This window comes from Cnephaeus nilssonii (genome assembly GCF_951640355.1).
Source record: "Cnephaeus nilssonii genome assembly, chromosome: 10".
Lineage (NCBI taxonomy): Eukaryota > Metazoa > Chordata > Mammalia > Chiroptera > Vespertilionidae > Cnephaeus > Cnephaeus nilssonii.
The window spans coordinates 26,261,670-26,280,158 of record NC_137081.1 but is presented as its reverse complement, the minus strand read 5'-3'; the positions used below and the strand labels follow the sequence as shown (position 1 = coordinate 26,280,158).

The window sequence follows — 18,489 nt, the reverse complement described above, 5'->3', positions numbered from 1 at the left end:
ATGGGCTTCTAACAAGCTTGGCACCATTACTCTCCATGTGCTCTGCATAGGAAGTGCTCAAAACAATGCAGTTTAAAAGTGAGCTGGGCCCTAACTGGTTTGGCTCAGTGGATAGAGCGTCGGCCTGAAGACTGAAGGGTCCCAGGTTCGATTCTGGTCAAGGGTATGTACCTTGGTTGCGGGCACATCCCCAGTAGTGGGTATGCAGGAGGCAGCTGATCGATGTTTCTAACTCTCTATCCCTCTCTCTTCTTCTCTGTAAAAAATCAATAAAATATATATATTTTAAAAAATAAAATAAATAAAAGTGAGCTGGGTTGCTCTAAAAAATAAAATTTATATTTTAAAAAAATGGGCTGGGGGAGGGGAAATGGGGAGTGACTAGTCAGTGGATATAAAGTTTCAGTGATGCAAAATGAACAAGTTCTAGAGGCCGCTGCACAACATTGTGCCTATAGATAACAATACTGTGTTGTTCATGTCAATATCTATTAAAAGAGTAGATTTCATGTATGTGCTTTCACCACAAACAAAAAGCAAGAAGAAGAGAGAGGGGGAAGAAGCAGGTTGTTTCTTCCTCTGTTAAAGCACTCAGCTTTGGTCTTCCGCATGGAAAGCACAACTCCATTAATGATTGTAATAACCAGAAGACAGAGGCTCCTCCACTTACAATGGGGTTATGTTCCCATAAGCCCATCATAAGTTGAAAATATTGTGCGTGGAAAATGCATTTAATACACCTGTCCCACTGAACATCATAGCTCAGTCTAACCTACCTTAAATTAAACATGCTCAGACACTTTCAGTTGGGCAGAATCGTCAAACACATGAACACACTGCTCACATTGCTAAATTATTGGCACTATTATCCCAGACACCTGGTTAAATAATTTCACATGGATGATCTTATTTGATTTTTCACAGCAACCAAACCAGTTAGAAATTATTACCAAGGTGAGCATGCAGGGATTTTTCTGTGCATAGTCCTGATTTATGCCTGTTGTCTTAGCATAATTATTAATAGCAGTGGTGGGTCAGTTATATGGTCATCCTGTTACTACACTTACTTTCTTCAGTTTACAAATGACACTGAGAGAAATTAAGTCCCTCATCCATTGTCACATAGCCATTAATGGCTGAGCCAGGACTTGGACACAGTGAACCACTGTGCCTGAATCCGTTTCCTAGTCCCCGTCATGCCTAGATGGAAGTTAGGATTCAATGCTGCTGATTTAGTTCTGATATTTTGTGTCACACCAGATAGCTCATTCTCTTTCACCCCCAGCCCCACCCCTGGCAGCCACCATACCTACCCCACTGGGCCTGATGGGAAACATCAGATACAGAGTGAGCTCTGACCACACATGGCTGTAATGGAGAGGAGAGAGTTGGGGTGCTCACTTGAGTGGGTAGGACTCTTAAATTTATTTTTAGGGATGGAAGACATGAGCAGTTTGGTACAAAAAAATCTGAGTAAGGATTTTATTGAAGGAGAAATGGTTAGGCAAATTAATGGCCTACCACTTTATTTTGGACAGTTTACCAGTTGATTCAAACTATCTCATCATTGATTCCAGTGAAGCAAATGGTATCGATTATATAACTGTCTAACATGCCTGAGAACCACCATGCCAGGTATAAGTTCACCTAATGCAAACAGACTTGGATTTTGTAGAAATTAAATTTTGAAAATCAATAGTGTCTTTTTCATGCTAAGGTAAGTCTGTGGCCAAGAATGTGAGCAATGCACCCTCAAGCTAATACAATACCCTTTTCTCTAAAAGAAAACAAAAAACACACAAAATAGTTAAAATGCAACAGTGGTCACTTTCCACATCCTGAAAGCAATGAGTTTACTGAGGTTCACACTGTCGAACATGCTTCCATTACCAAAGCCTAATGTTCACTTCCTGACTACAGTAGGATGCCAACATTGCCCCATAATCTCACACCATCTTGCCAAGAGCTTGTCAGAGGATGTTGGTCAGCCTTTCAATGGAAACAGAAGAAATCTGAAACCATCAATACCAGGTGTGATCTCACCTTGGAGCAGTGCTCCACAATAGTTGTTGGGAATCACATGTGTACTCTTACATATCTTATCTAATTTAATTCTCACAACAGTTCTCTACGGTGGGTGTGAAAGCAGAGAAAAGTTGAGTGACTTGCTGAAGGTTATCAAGCTAGTTAAGAGATATACCTCACTTTCCTAAGACTGAATTTTGGCAGGGTCTCCCTTAACCAGCACATACGCTGCCTTTAGTCAAACTTGGTTCTCAAGCTTATATTAGCATTAGCTCCTACAAAAGTAGTCTAAATACAAATTGATAGGCTATTCTTTTAAAAATAAATGCTCTATAGCAAATGAATTAAAAGTGATCTGAATTGTCAGAATCTTTATTCATGGATGTGTAGTGATTGACCGTGCTTTAAAAACCGAAGTGTGATCATAGGAAATTTCTTCTCTTCATCCTTCTGTTGATTGGGGATTGGGCCTTTATTAAGATTGCATTAGGATAGTTTGCATTCTCTTTGAGGAGTGCAATAGAATCATATTATATTGTGATCACACATGTATTTCTAAAGACCTAAAGGTACATACTAGTACAGTCAAACTGGGAAATTTTGAATACAGCCAAGTTTAAAGGGCTTTCAAAGTAGAAGCAACACCAGCATGGTGGCTAGGATCTATGACCCACATAATCCAGTAGCCCTGGGGACAGTCTTCATTTGACTCAGTTTTGCCATCTGAGAACTGGGCCACTTGAGCTGGGCTGCTTCCTGGTTCCTGCTCCAATAAGAAATATGTATTCTAGGCTGACCAGTGGGAAGAAGACCTTAGGCTGGGCATTCGTAATCTGTCCCTCAGTGCCAGGCTGGGCTCCTGTGTCCTTGTTGGGTGGGGTCAAAATGGATGAAGGGGAGGAAAGGGGCTACTTTCTATAATGAAAATTCAGTTCTTCTCTGTTATGAAATCTGAGTCATCCTCCTGCTTGTCTTTCTGCTCTTAAATAGAAAACAGCCCCAAACCCTAGCTAGTAGCTAAGTCTTGGTGAGCTGGCTTAATGGCTGGGCCCACCACAATCTTTTGAAGAAGTTAGACAACTGCCATTACTCCTATCTTCAGCAGGGACATTATTCTAATCACCTGATCCCTAGGTCAACTGGACCAGAGCAGGTAAGAATATATTTCTTCTGGTCAAAGGCCATTGCAAGGTTAGTTCAGCAAGTTCTTTAGACTCCTGCCTAAGATGGCTGTAAATGCTGAAAGTATGTTTCATAGATTAATGAATCAGGTGCTGTCCCCTTCTGGCTCGGAAGCGATTGTTTCTGTTGCTTCCTAGGACTTGGCTGTCAGAAGAATAATTGAGGTTGAAAAATGAGTGATCTTCGTGTAAATGAGATATTATTTTGAATTTGTTTACTCATGGAAATGGACAGGGAACCGGTTATGGACTTATCTCACATTACCATGGGGGTTGATCTCGAAGCACGGAGGAGGCATGCCCATTCCTCCATCACCCAGGGCACATCGTGTGTTCCTAAACAAAGAGTCAGGGTATAGCAAACAAAACAAAACAAACAACAACAAAAACACTGATAGAGGGTGGAAAAAGCAAACAATGTCTGAAAGTCCTGTGATCTACTCTTTTCTGGTAACACTAACAAACATGTATGGATGACCTACCATGTTCGTGGTACTGTGCCAAGCACCTACTTGGAAAATAGATCCTCATGAGTACTCATTGACTTAACAGATAAGGAAACTGTGGCTTAAAATTTTGCTTAAAGCCACAAAGGTAGTAAGTGTCTCAACAAGGATTTAATCTTGGCAACTTGCTTCCTGAGGCTTTGCCTAACTGCTGAAATTAAGAATAAGAAAAATTTATTCTGACCTGAGAAGAGTGCAATCAAACATAGAAGGTATGGTATAAATGGAACATTTTAGTTATCCGTGCACTTTGCATGGAGCTGCTGCTGAGGAAGCTGCCTTAGGAGAAACGAAGGAGAATTTTCTGATGCATCTAAATGTACCAACAAAAAGGTGATTTGCTTTGGAATGACACCAATGCTGAAAGTAGGAAAATGAAGAAAAAGAAGGGCTTGACAACAGTGCCTGGATTTTTTTAAATGAAAGAACGGTGTGTTGGTTTCCAAGTGATTAATTGTACAACTCAATAAATGTCAGTCACTGGGAAGGAAGCCTGTAACCAGGCCACTATAATTAAATGAAAATGAAGTGAGAGACTAAAAGAAGAGAATTCGACAAATCACAAATGTGGGAAAAAAGAGGCCATTGGTTATGATCAAAATAGACTGAAGTCCTAAGTTCTTGACTGGAAGTTGCACCAGGAAGGCAGAGATGCAAGCTGATGAAGGACAGCTGGGCCTCAGGGAGAATTATTGCATTGGGTTTAGCCAAGAGAGCACTGATTAACTCCCTCCTAGCCATTTAATTGGGTTTATACCTGAGAGGATTTACCCATCTCAAATTAGACAAGAAAAAGATTCTCACTAATCCCTCCCCTGGAAAATAGCCAAATCCATGACCTGGTTTTTACTCAACTCGGGGCTAAGTCATGAGTTGTCTTTAATCTATTGGGGTGTGTCTCTTTCTTTGAGGTCATTTTCACTTGGGAACAATTGCTGGGCCTCTAGAAAATTTACAAACAAGATCAACAGGATTTAGACTTTGATGATGACAATGATGATGATGGAGGGGGGGGGGTAGAAAAGGAAGAGGAAGAGAAGGAGTTGATTTTTATTACCTATTGATTGAATGTTTTGTCCCACAATCATTGAGGTCCCACATGAAGGTCCTCCAGCTTAAATAACTGGATGGAGGTTTCTATCTTCTGCCTTGGTGTCCAGGTTCTCCCCATCACACGACTATACAGAATATACTGGTGGAGAAGGAAGGTGCAGCAAAGACTGTGGGGCAGTTGTATCCACCATCTTGATGGTCACCCCCAGGTTCTCACAGTAGCCCAGAGAGGCAGGTGGCTGGTTCCCTGGGCAGCATCCATGTCCAGCTGAAAGGGTGTCCCAGGATGATGGCCTCATTCTTGTTGGACCCAAAGTAGCCTGTTTTTCTGGGGACATTTCACTGTTAACCAACATCTGGTGTCATGTATGAACAGATGTTGCATCAGAGTTACAGGGGGAGCCAAATACATTTCTATATTCCACCTCTATGCTTTACAGCCAATTTGGATAGTTGAACACTTCACACAGTAAACACAAAACATTTTTTTAAAGTTCTCATCATCAAATTCATTACAATTTAAAATATTTGAAATCCCGATCAAAATGCAATTTAAATTATCATCTGAAACAGTCAACTAAGAATGCTAGCTAACTTCTGAAACTGTCATCCAGGAACACATCACAGATTTTCCTAGGAGAGGCATATCAGCTCTCAAAGAGGATTTTCCGGAGTTGTTTCACTACACCCTGCAATGTGCCAAAATTGTCTGGTATAAATCTACTTTGGAATATATAAGGCTTACTTGGCACAGACTTGACATTCAGAATTGGTTATAAGCTCAGACTCTGAAGCCAGACTGGCTAAATTCAAATTCTGGCTCTGCCACTTAGCTGGCTGAGTCTTTGAGCAAGTCACTTAACTTCTCTGTGCCTCAGTTTTCTCACCTGTAAAATGGGGAAGATCAGAGTACTATCTCAAAGAGTGGGGTGAAATGAATCAATACATGTGCGTATTAATTCGAACTATGCTTGGCACATAGTAAGTGCTAGGGAAGAGCTTGCTTTACTAATTGGTGTCATTATCATTATTATTGTTCTTTGAGCACCTACTACATTGTGGGCACTGGACATATAGCGAACCCAGTAAAGACAATCTAAGCTCCCTAGAGAGGGGAAGACATCATTTAAAAATGAAATTCATCAGAAGTTAATTTCAGCTTGTGTTTTAGAAAGGAAACCACAAGAAGTAGTGACAAGGACTGAGATTCAGGGCTCTGAGGCGACGCCTCTTAGGGGAGGCTTCCCCTAGGCAGTGTCATATTAAAACTGAGCCTGGAGGCTGAGAGGGAGGAGACGAATCCTCCATTATTACCATTAGCAGAGGCAGCATCACATTTTCTCTCTTAATGATTATTATGGGCCAGATTCTGTATTTATCTCTTAAGTCATTCTCCTCCTACCAGTATCTTGACAAGTGTCGAGGATTATCTCCATCTTACAGCAGATACTACCAAGGCTCAGAGAGGTTAAGCAACTTGCTCATAATCACACAGTTTCTAAGTGGCAGAGCTGTGAGAGCAGAATGAGTCTGTCTCAGTCCAGAGCTCACTGTGAGCCTTTCTGCTGCCCTCTGCTGCCTGCCTCTTCCTCAGGCTGCCATTGGGGACAAGGATCTACTTAGACTTGAGCCCCTATCCTTTACTCTACCAGACTGACAATTGACTGATGATTTATTAGGTTGACAGGTGCCCCAAATGCAGTCTTTATTTCAGAGAGGGTGAGCTAGGCAGCCAGGCTAGAGACATACCCTGCCTCCACCTGCCAGTGCTAAACTAATGAGGGCATTTCTCTGAGGTGCCAGCACCTATGCCAGGTATCCTGGAAGCATTTGCCCATCTTTAGAGAGTGGTTGTCAGGTGCTCTAGTGCTGTTTTGTGTGTCCTGGGGATAGTGGGCAGAGCAGATGCATTACTCTCTCACATCCAGTGCCTGCCTTCCTCAAGCTTGGAACCCCTTCAGGGCTCTGTTGAGAACTGCAGCCACTCTTTCTGAGCCATCCTCTGCTGTGTACATTGTTGTTAATCCTTTATTTGGGGTTATGGATCAATGTGATCACATTCACTTTTCGTTTTTCAAAAATACTTTCCAAGCTTCATCTCATCGTTCAACACACAAGAGTTGCTGGTTACTATTACACGAGGCTAATAAGATGGTGATGAGAACTTATTTGTGATGAGATGAAGCTAGACAGTACAAGGGATATATGCAAGAAGCAGGAAAGGCTGATCATGTTACACTTCATTTCTCAATTAAAATAGTTTCATCTGAGCTCATGTTTAGCTTCCAGTGCACTTGCCATGTGAAGATGGCAGAAGACCTCCCTCCCTCCATGTAGGTCTGGCACGATGCTGGAGGAAACGAGGCCTCAGGGCTTGTGTACAGGTCTTTTGAGTGAGAGAAAACATGGACTCCACCTCCATCCTGTCCAAACATAGTCCTAATCAACACGGTCTACATCTCAAGATACATTTAGACATATAGCTCTTACATAATTTAACAAAGCTGGGAAAGCCCGATGCTTACAATAGGCATTATTTATTTAAATTAAATATGTATTTCTCTTGCCCATTGTAGAAAGATCTTTGGATGTATTATTCCAATGGCGGAAATAGCAACAACTAGAATCAAATAATTCTTAGTTCAAAATGTTTTGAAAACGGCTCTAAAAACTAAATTTATTTGCCAGGACTTATTGAAAAGAGATGAGCATTCGGTGAGCAGTCCTTTAAGACTCGAATGAAGGATATTTTTATGATTTTACATCTGTTGTATTTTTCTCCCCGCCCCCCCCCCCCATTTGCTCTTCAAAGGTCTTTACTTTTTCTTCTTACATTTAGCTTTCTCCCAGGTATTCCTTATCACTAATATCTCTCTTTACTCTTTCTTCCATTTCTATCTACACTAGGCTACTTCATGTCTACATAACATGGCCATCCATATATGATTTGGAGCAATAAAGGTTTTCACTGTACATAAATTTAAGATTTCATAAGTGATTAGTGGATGAACATATACATGAAATAACATCATATATATGTGTGTGTATATATGTGCACATATACACAAATGTATACAAATATATATGTATTATGTATGTATACATATATATATCATTTAATAACCCAGAATGAACTAGTTCCCACCACTTCCTTGAGAAATTTAGTCTTACAAATGATAGTGACAATATTTCCTCATCTATAACAATAAGTTAAAAATATTACTTCTAGCATTTTATATTTACTAAATATCTTAGTGAATTGTGAAATAAGACCCAGTTATAGGAAGGAGGCCAATGAAGACAAAGAAGAGTCTCCAAAAGTTATTGATTGGTAAGGACATGCACATTTGATGCTTAAAGGCCAGATCAATGATTCATGTTATTAATACTGCAGATGAAAATAACAAGCATCTATAAAGAATTGATTCTTCTTTTTAAAAATAATTTCTGTGTATCTACCTATATGCTAAATATGAGGGGGAAAATGGCCTTGTGTCTGGGTTGATTTCTATTTCCTCCCCCATCATACCCCACACACCATTGCTTAATTTATTATGGAAAACTGAGAGCTCAGAACCCATTCTCTTTCTTGCAACTTTGCTGGTTTTTATCCTTTTGGTCTCTTGTCCACTGGGCAACTGTGTGTGTATTGAATTCCCAAGAAACTAATTCTTGGAGGTTCCCTTTTCTTGATGATAGAAGTAGAAAGAGAAAGAGAAAGACTATTGAGAGTCCCCCAGCAGTCCGTCAATAACAGGGATGAATTCCTCAGAGGCAAAGAGGGGATCGATGGAAACAGGACTCTAATAGCTAGAAAGCATCTCATTTGTTTCCCCAAAGACTTTGGCATCTGCCAAAACATCTGACTCCAAAAGCCACCCAGAGGTTAGCCAGATTTAGAGAGAGGAGGCTGGAAAGGAGTTTGGGATGTGAAGTGCATCCTCTGTGCCAAGCCATGGTGCACGACTGAGGGATCTGTCTTCCCACTCGGTCCTCTTGCCAACTGGAGCTGTTGGATTGTTTAAGCACCTCCAGTCAGTGCCTTGCTGCATTGGAGTTAGCCATGAGCAAAGGACAAGAACCCAAGGGAAGGAATGGAGAGGGCTAAGCTGTCATGGGCATGGGAGTGAGTAGGTCAGAGTGGGCACTGACATACAGAGAGTCCACAGGAGCAATCATATTTGAAAAGGCACACTTATAATCTGTGCTTTGTCTCTGGTGGACACCATTTATATAGATATTCAATACACACAGGCCAGACAGGCGAAATCGTAACCTCTCTTCAGTAAATGCTCTAGTTGTTCAGAGTAAAAATGGTTTGGATTAGCACCCGGGCACTCTGACAAAGGTCCGTAGGGAGTGAGGGGATGTGCCAGCACCATTAGCATTTTTTTCTTCTTTTTCCAGCAGCACTAAAATATGTTTGCCCAAAACAGAGGGAGATGAGAAACTATTGGCAGCCAGTACTTCTTAAAAGAAAAAGAAAAAATGTTTTACTTCTCTGGCAGACATACTAATTAAAACAGTGTTGTATTGTGACAGATTGCTGAGCAATTAATGCCTAATTGAGGATTATGCTAGATGCTTCTGTGAAACCAAGTTTACTGGGGCCAGAGTGACCGAGACTTAGAGCAAAAGAAACCTCCAAACTTCCTGCAGCACCCTCCCCACTGAGAAGCCACGAAACCAAAGAAAACATTTTTATTTTGGCTCTCAGATTTACCCTGGGAGGACTGGCTTGACAAAAAGATCCTGACTTGAAAATCCTATTGGGGATTTCATACTTTCCTCATTTGTAAGCAGAATCCTTTTTCCGTGAGATATTTTTAGTGCAAGCATCCCCTGCCGCCCTATTCTGTTACAGTAGACCATTAGATCTTGAAGCCAATCCAAGCAGGTCACGTGACTTCTAAGCATCTCTCTGGTTGCCTCCTAAGTGACTAGTCTCTCAGGAGTCCGGGGAATACTAGACTCGTAACTACCAAAGTCCTTCCCAAAGACTTGAATTCTTATTGATAGGATGTGAAAATGCTTTACAGCTGCTTTTCTAAGAGGTCAGCTCAAGTGACCTCTGTCAGCTGAGTGACCTCAGTCATAGGCATTTTCAGCCCTGCAAGCCGTTTATGTAAATATAAAAATGTATTAGGCTGCAGAACGGCGTGTGTGGGAACAGAACAACCACACTATTGAAAGGAAGTCGCAGAGGAACACTGGTGTCACTCACATGGGTTTGGTTAATGCGTGCATACTTTTGATAAATTGTTTTTGATTCAGTGGACTCCACGTTTGGGATAAGCCAGTTTTATTTCTGGAACTTCTGAGCTATGAGAAGTAAAAACCTCAATCACTTAGTGATGTGTGTAGCAGAATTTTCCCCTCATGAAGTATTCACATTTAACAAAAATCATTTTCACTCTTTACATGACACTCATTTGCCTTGGAAAAAATGTCACTGTGAAGTCAGATTTTCAGTTGTTTAGTTTGAAAAAGTGATTTATTTCATTGTCTCAGTGGGAAAGATATATTTACTCAGATCTCTGAAACTAGAATCAAAGAGAATCATTGTAATGAACAGGAAACATGCTCTCCAAATGAACTGAGACATGCTCTCTGGTCAAAATGCTCTAATATTCCTGAGTGTGTTCACTCTCAGTGAATTCAATCTTTCCCATCTCCGCATCCAAGCTATTTGGCGCTGATCAGATGACCAGAGCTCAAGGAAGTGATTGGAGCCTGCGCTGGCTGCAGCTGCAATGTGGGCTGTTTTCAGGGACAAGGAGCCACTGTTTTGCAAACATAGCATCAACATAGAAGTTATTTCGTAGGCTGCAGGATGCAGCGATGGGCTGCACTGCCAGCATTGTTCTGCTACAAGCTTTTCGTGCTGTGGTCCAGAGGAGCTGTCCACACATTTGTAGCCGACGCCAGGAGGAACCATCCCATGAAATTCTGCCTCTGGAAAGTGACGATGAAATGAGCAGACCCAGAACCCTCATCATAATGGTATGGTATCTGTGGCAAAGCAGCCGCACTTGATTGAACTGCTATTATAGAACAAGGTTGCAATTGAGGGTTTGGGGGTGTTCAGCTTTAGAGAAAGAAATGTGTGACCTAGAGGTTACTAATGCGCTTTAATGTTTGAGGAAAACTGTTCAAAACTGTTTCTATCATTCAGAGAACTGATTTTCTTTCTCTTAGATCTGTTATGAAAATGTGCAGTTTATCATTCTATTACAAATTCTTTACAGCCTAACACTTTGTATGCTGTTGTTAACATCTATGCAGGAAAAAAAAACCCAAAAAGTTTTGGAGTTGGTTGCAGTGGATTTTATTTTATAATTCTATTTCGAAAGGATAGCCCCAAGCATATTTTTTATATCACATGTAACCCATCAAGTTGGATAGATGTTGGTAGTTAGCTCTAACTTCAAGGTATTTGGAGGTTCTAGTTCTCTCCAAAATGCTTAACTTAGGCATAAAATCAGGATAAAGTTTTTGAGGATTTTGTGGAATGCATGGTACTTTAATTAGAAAGCTGTTTCTCACCAGTTGCCTAATGACATTTTGTCTGTACTTTCATTATAATAGACAGTGTTGCTGCTCCTTTGTATATCTGTTTGATCAGCAAGAATAAAGTGGAGGATAAAGCCTTTCCTCATTTCAGGTTCAGGAAGAGATCTGCTTAGTCACTGAAATTCCATTTGAGGTAGAGGTAGTATGCTAAAGTTTCCAAAATTGAGGAGGCATTGAAGTCTGGGTGGTTTCAGTACAATCGACTTTTTTCTCTTAGATTTCTGTGTTCAGATATCAAGTGAATAATGAATGAAAAATACCTGTTACACTAAAAGTTTTTAAATGAAAGTCATTTGGCTTGGCCTGAGCCTCTGAGTGACAGAATGCTAAGCTATAACATTTTATGCTAACTTCTTTAACAAAACAATATTTGATTTTTGAAAAGCGATACTGTTCTTGAACTATTTGGCTGTGATTATCTCTAAGAGGAAACACTAATTAGGAATAATTTCTTACTCATTACTCTTATAAGTTTTCACAAATTAAATCTGAAAAGAGTTGAGACCTTTGTTTTTCAGTTGGACTCTTGTCAATAACATTAACATATTCTATATCTATGAGTATTAATCATGCAATCTCAACCTTTAAAAGCCAATTTTTCCTAATTTTACTAATTAAACCATAAAATTTTGCAGCTAGAAATTTGAAAAAAAAGAGTTATATCTCAGAGTAACTGATAAATAAAAATAATTAATTCACTTAGTAACAATCCCTTGTTTTCTCAAAGCTTTTTCTATTTTTACCACCTTTATGGACATCAAACGAGGTGATGATGAATTTACTGATGAAGAAAATGGAGGGGGTGGTCAGAAAGATTTATATCACACAGGGCTAAATGCCAGAGCCTCAAGCCACACTTAAAATCAAGGGTTCCAAGAGCCAGTATAATTTCGACTGTTCACATCTATAAGGAGATAATGATAAAACTATTTTTTATGAGAAGACTGATGGAAATTTTGGACCACTCAGAGTCATAGGTGCTCAAACAAAGTGAGTGTGCATCTTGAAGGTTTCCTCTGGGCCATTCCAAAATTCACACATTCAACAACTCTGTATTGCCAATTTGCTATGAGCCAATCACTCTTCTAGGTACTTGGCATCCACCATAGAACAAACCCACCAAAGATCACTGCCCTAAGTTGCAAAGTTTTATGAAGATAGTATATTTTGCAAATCTCATTCTTATGGAAATGCTTTGTTAGGGTTGTGATGCTTATTGAATAAACTTAAGTCGGTGAAACATTTCCTAATTTCCAAGTTAGTATTTTGAGAACTTGAATGTGTTTTAAACACTTAGAAGTTTTTATTTATACAAATCCTTGAGCACTTGGCCCCCATATCAAAGGTCTGGAGGGGATCCCAGAAATCTGCACTTTAAGCAGGCACCCCCAGGTGATTCTGATGGAGGGACACCATGGATGACACTCTGAGAAACATGGCTCCAGAAAGAGATAATCCAGACTCTCCACCTCTTATCCTCCTTTAACCTAGTATGCTTCTTTTCTTCTCACTCTAGCTCCAAGCTTCTGAACAAACTGGTTTTTTTCTCATCACTCATTAGTCAGCAAAGTGTGTGTGTGTGTGTGTGTGTGTGTGTGTGTGTGTGTGTGTGTGTAAGATCACAGACCCTAGAGTCACAGACTCGGCTGGAATCCTGAGTTCATCACTTATCAGCTGTGTGGCCTTCTACATGGTATTTAACATATTTAACATCTGTGGCTCTTTTTTTTCTCATTTGTGAGATGGAGGTAATGGTTCCATCAGCCCACAGCTATCGTGAGGGTTTAATGAAGTAAAATATATGTTAAGTGCTTAGAATAGTATCTAGGTATATTAGTAAGATCTTCAATAAGGGGGATTAGGAACATCCTAACTGAAAAAGTGACATTTGAGGAAAGACCAGAAGGAGGTGAGGGAGTGATCCATGCCATGCTTAGTGGGGACATGTCTCAGGCGAAGAACCAGCCAAGGTGAAAGTCCCCGTATGGTGAGAAGCCTGGGGTGAGTGTGGAACAGTGAGGAGGCCACTGTGACTGATAGCCATGGAAAAGGTAGCAGAAGGTGAGGTCATGAGGTCATTGAGGCAATGGGGGAAGATCATTGGGGCAGGCCATCAGGAAGATTTAGGTTTTTTCCCAAAAGCAAGAAGAGAAGCCATTGGAGGGAGTAGGCACAGAAGTTAAGAGCATGGAATGTGGAGCCAGAATGTCAGGGTTTGAGTCCCATCTTTGCCACTTGCTAGGTGTGTGATTATGACAAATGACATGACCTCCCTGTGCCTTTGTTTTTTTGTTGCTAAAATACAGAGTAATGGTGCCTACTGTGAAAGGTTATTTTGAAATTTCAGTAAGTTCACACTTGCAAAAAGCTTAGACCAGTACCTGGTTAGTAAGTACTAGATTAATTATTATAAGTTCATTAATTTACAGGGCCCTCAGCAGGGTAGAAACAGGATATATGGCTGCAGAGGGTCAAGTGTTGAAACAGGGAGACCATCAACCAGGAAACTGTTTCAGTGATCACTGCAAAACACCTGATGATCACCATTGAGGTTGTGGGAAGTGGTGGGATTTGTATATATATCAAGTAGGGCCAGTAGGATTTACTTCCAAATTGAACACATGAGTGAAAGAAAGAGAAGACTCAGAGATTAATGTTCAGAATTTTTTGTTTGTTTTTTGTTTTATTTGTGCAGTTTTTGACCTGAAGATTGAGTTGCCATTCAGATGGGAAAGACTGCAGAAAATGATTTGGCAAGAAAATCTAAGTTAAAATGTTATGTTTGATATTCTTGTTTAATCTATATATGGGAATGTCAAATAGGAAATTAGATATACCAGTCTAAGTTCTGAGGAACGAGATATAATACCTGACAGAACGTAATATCAATCAAATGATTGATGAATGAATAAATGACTTCACTTTTATAATTTTCTATTATACAGTATATAAATCCATTTGCAGTTAATAATAATTTGAGCTATTTCATATTTTTGGAATATGTATTGTTTACATATGTGTCCTGTGAATAAAATGAAGACCAGAGAGGAATAAACTGTGAGAATTACTTCAAAGGAAATAAAATGATCTCTCTTCTTGCTCTATAATAAATATCCTAATTTAATAAAATTTTTTACCATAGGGATTTTAACATGTTCTGCCCAATTCATCTTTTTGAATAGTTGCATAAGGAAAAAACAACTTTTAAGCGTTCTAATTTTGAGTTAATGCTCTTATTTCATTTTACTAGTAGTGAGGTTGAATCTTGAATATACTAATAAGATTCCCCCTGGGAAAGGAAGCTTATGTAAATGGAGTGTAACTTTAAATGGTTTGCCGTAGATGGGTGTGAGGTGGGGCTTAATAGCACAGATAATCTTTGGCAGTCATTTTTCCTCATGAACTAATTTTGAACTGAATCTCAAAGCCACAGAAAATGGGCAAATAAATTGGATCTTCTCCTTGGGTACAAGTATTAATTGGATGTGATTGAAGGCTTAGTAATTAGTATCACAAATCTTTGACATAAATGTTTAGTAAATTCAAATTATATCCAGTATCATCTCATTTATACATAACCTTGCATCTTTCCAGTTCTCCAAATGATACAAATTTAGAAATGATAATGAATAAAGAAAAATATACAAAATCTAAAAAGAAATATTTAAAATTTTAAATCACCACAATGATATAGAAAAAACAAAAAATTGGGTGTGTATGGGGAATATGCAGAAACACTAAAAATGATGGGCAAATTCAACTATATATAAACATAGATGGATATAAATGTATATGTAAATATATAAAACACCATACTCCTAGTAGATATGTTTGAGTATGAAGCCATAGTATGAAGATTACAAAGATTGTATTATCAAGTAATAATATATACTTATATGGCTAGGAAAATAGGCTCAACAAATTGATGGTGGTAACAATAATCCCTTAACTTTCAAAAATAATAAAATACAAAAAACTTGGTTGTGCTTGTTTTGTTTGTTCCTGTGATTTCTAGAAGAGTTGATTATAAGGCTTCAATCAATATAATGAAATCTTGTGAAAACCGAGTAACACAATTGAGGATAAAATGAATCTTTTAGCAAACTAAACATGTACACAGTATTTTCATCGAGCTTCAGCACATTTCTCTGGATAGTTGTTTTATTCTCTCAGATTTTATTGCCATGGAGCTGATTTATTCAGGGGTAAAGTTTAGGATTTTTGAAATTTATTTCCCATAATCTACTTTATTCTGCTGAAATATATTTTATTTTTAAAGATTACATCCAACAAATTCAATATACATCAAGTGAGTTTGTCATACTAAGATGGTCTAAACATCAGAAATTCAGTAGACCACGAGGGACAGCTGCACATCGAATTTGATAGGCACTGACGGCAATAGCCAGACAGCCACTGCCCCCGGCTCTCATGGAGCTTACAGTTTGGTGGTAGAGACAGAAAAGGCTCCAACAAATGTAAAATTGTCGTCATGACAAGTGCTTCAAATGAGAGTTTCTTTCTTCCTTAAGAATGTGTCCCTTAAGCACCCAATCTCATCAGTGTAGTCAAGGAAAGCTTCTTCTAAGGAAGTGCCAATGGGACTGAGACCTGGAGAAGGAAAAAGAGAAAACATGCCATGTGCCAACCTATTGGGAATGGTCATCAAGAAGACATGAATGCAAGATTGACCCAAGACCTGGAGCCAGGCAATTGGAGGCTCCCCATTCCTCCCCTGTGTTTGGAATGTTCCCGCTGCTTCCCTTTCTTGTACTAGAAGCTGCCCAGGGACACCTACTGGAGACAGTAATATGGTGATGAGACTATCTGGACTGGAAACTTGACTAAACCCAGTTAAGGGCTCGATATAAACTTTTAACTTTTGGGCACTGGGTGCACAAAATTACTTGTCGCCGCCCAAGACAAGTCTCCTAAGTAAGTTCCCTTGTTTATTAAACCTGCCACCAACCACCTGGCCAGTGTTGTTCAGTGGTTGATCATCAATCTATGAAACAGGAGGTCACGGTTTGATTCCCTGTGTGACCCATGATTCTCTCTCATCATTGATGCTTTGCTTCTATCTCTCTCTCCTTCTTCCTTCCTCTCTGAAATATATAAATATATAGATAGATATAGATATATAAAATTAAACCTGCCACCAACCAATCTGGAGTGGTCTGTCTTTTTCTTTGGTGTCTGCCTTCCATGTATGGGGTCAATTTCAAATCACACCCTGGAAGCTCCTGAGGAAGTTGAGACCCAACACAGTCCTAACTTTTATTTTGTTGCCATGAGTGCATGGCTCTGATTCCTATGCAAAAGTGTATGCATGCTTGCAGTGTGATCACTGGATCAATTATTTAAATTCTCTTGGCTTTCCTGTAGGTAAAATGGGATAATGAGGGTACCTATCTCTGTTGTTTTTCTATTCCTGCTATAACAAATTATCACATACTTAGTATCTTAAAACAACACATGTTTAATATAGTTCTAGAGGTCAGAAATCTGAAATGAGTCTCATTGAACCAAAATTGTCGAGTTTGTCTATATTCTTTTCTGGAGGCTACAAGGGAGAATTTGTTTGGGGATATTTTTGTAGTTTTTTGGTTATTTTTGTTTATTTGATTCTTTGAGCTTCTGGAAGCTGTCCACATCCCTTGGTTCTTGGCCCTATTCCCTCTTCAAAGCCAGCCATATAGTATCTTCAAACATGTCTCTAACTCTGACCTCTGACCCTACCTCCCTCTTTCACTTACAAAGGACCTTGTGATTACAGGAGACTACCTGGAAAATCCAGAATAGTCTCCCTATCTCAAGGTCAGCTGACTACCAACCTTACTTTTGCAGCCATACCTCCCCCTTGCCTTGTAAATAACATACTCACAGGTCCTGGGGCTTTGAATGTAGCTGCTGTTCTGTTTACCATAGTGTCTCATTGGATTATCATAAGAATTCAATGAGGGGATACAAGTAAAGGACCTAAAATAATTTTTGGAACTTAGTAAGAACTCACTAAATTTTAGCTATTGTGATTTCTTTCATTGTTTTGTTGAAACTAAGAAAAGTTTACAAATATAATATACTTTAAAGAGTTATTTTAGGAAAAATAATTAAACTGCTAAAAGGAAACTTAATTTGTACTTCATAGAATATGAGAAAATGGAAATTCAAGGTTAGTTTATCTATTGGAGCACTGTAATACTTATTGAACAGATTCTTCACACAAATAGATGATTCAAAGTACATTTATGTTTGAGACTCTCTTCTGTGTTATCCACCAATTGCTACTCTTCTGAAATTTAACTTTTAGTTTCTTCTTTTTTTTATCATTTATAAATGGATATTGAATCCAGTTCTCCAAATTATGCCAATTTTAGAAATGATAATAAACAAAAGAAAAAATATACAACATCTTAAAAGAGAGGTTTAGATTTTAAAAACCACAATAATAGCCTGGCTGGTGTTGCTCAGTGGTTGAGCATTGACCTATGAACCAGGAGGTTACAGTTCAATTCCCCATCAGGGCACATGCCAGGGTTACGGGCTTGATCACCAATGTGGGGCATGCAGGAGGCAGCCAATTGGTGATTGATGTTTTTATCATCATTGATGTTTCTATCTCTCTCTCCCTCTCATTTCCTCTATGAAGTCAATAAAAATATTTTTTAAATAAATAAAAACCACAATAATAAAGAAAAGTAGAAAATTAAGTGAGAGGGAGAAAAGAGTGAAAGAATACATTTTAAGTCCTGTAGGGACAATTGAAGTTATCACCTTAGAGATAAAAAATAGTCTACATCTTATTTGTCATTTTAAATTTACTTCAATTTTTTTCTGATGTGAGTATATTTTTACACATTTATAGCGGTTAAGAAATCCATAAATTGTAAATTACAGAATCTAGATTCTTCTTGAAGTAGATACTCAGTAAAAGGTTTGATAAATGAATGAATGAAAGCCATAGCTGATGGGTCATAAAGCTTACAAAGTAGGAATCTGTAAGGTAAAACCAATACATGGATTCATTTGGTAAATTTTCAGAATCCCTGCTCTTGGTCCTTCTGTTGTCAATTGCCTCCTTTGCTCTCATGCACTTTATGAGAACAGAACATCTCCAAATTCTGCTTTATATGTCAGAGAAACTATAGATG

The 18,489-nt window shown here is 38.9% G+C and overlaps 1 protein-coding gene across 6 annotated transcripts in view; it reads left to right on the top strand.

Annotated features, from left to right (window-relative positions):
- The window catches only part of DOCK10 (dedicator of cytokinesis 10), a 215,953-nt gene that overhangs the window by 35,865 nt on the left and 161,599 nt on the right, over positions 1-18,489 (top strand). For 2 of the 6 annotated variants that reach the window (XM_079783203.1, XM_079783204.1), the window contains exon 1: positions 10,592-10,768. The exons of the other annotated variants lie outside the window; for them this stretch is intronic. In XM_079783203.1, the coding sequence (XP_079639329.1) occupies positions 10,607-10,768 (162 nt within the window). In that variant the 5' untranslated portion in view covers positions 10,592-10,606. Of the gene's footprint in view, positions 1-10,591; positions 10,769-18,489 lie in introns of those variants that run through there. 6 annotated transcript variants of the gene reach the window in all.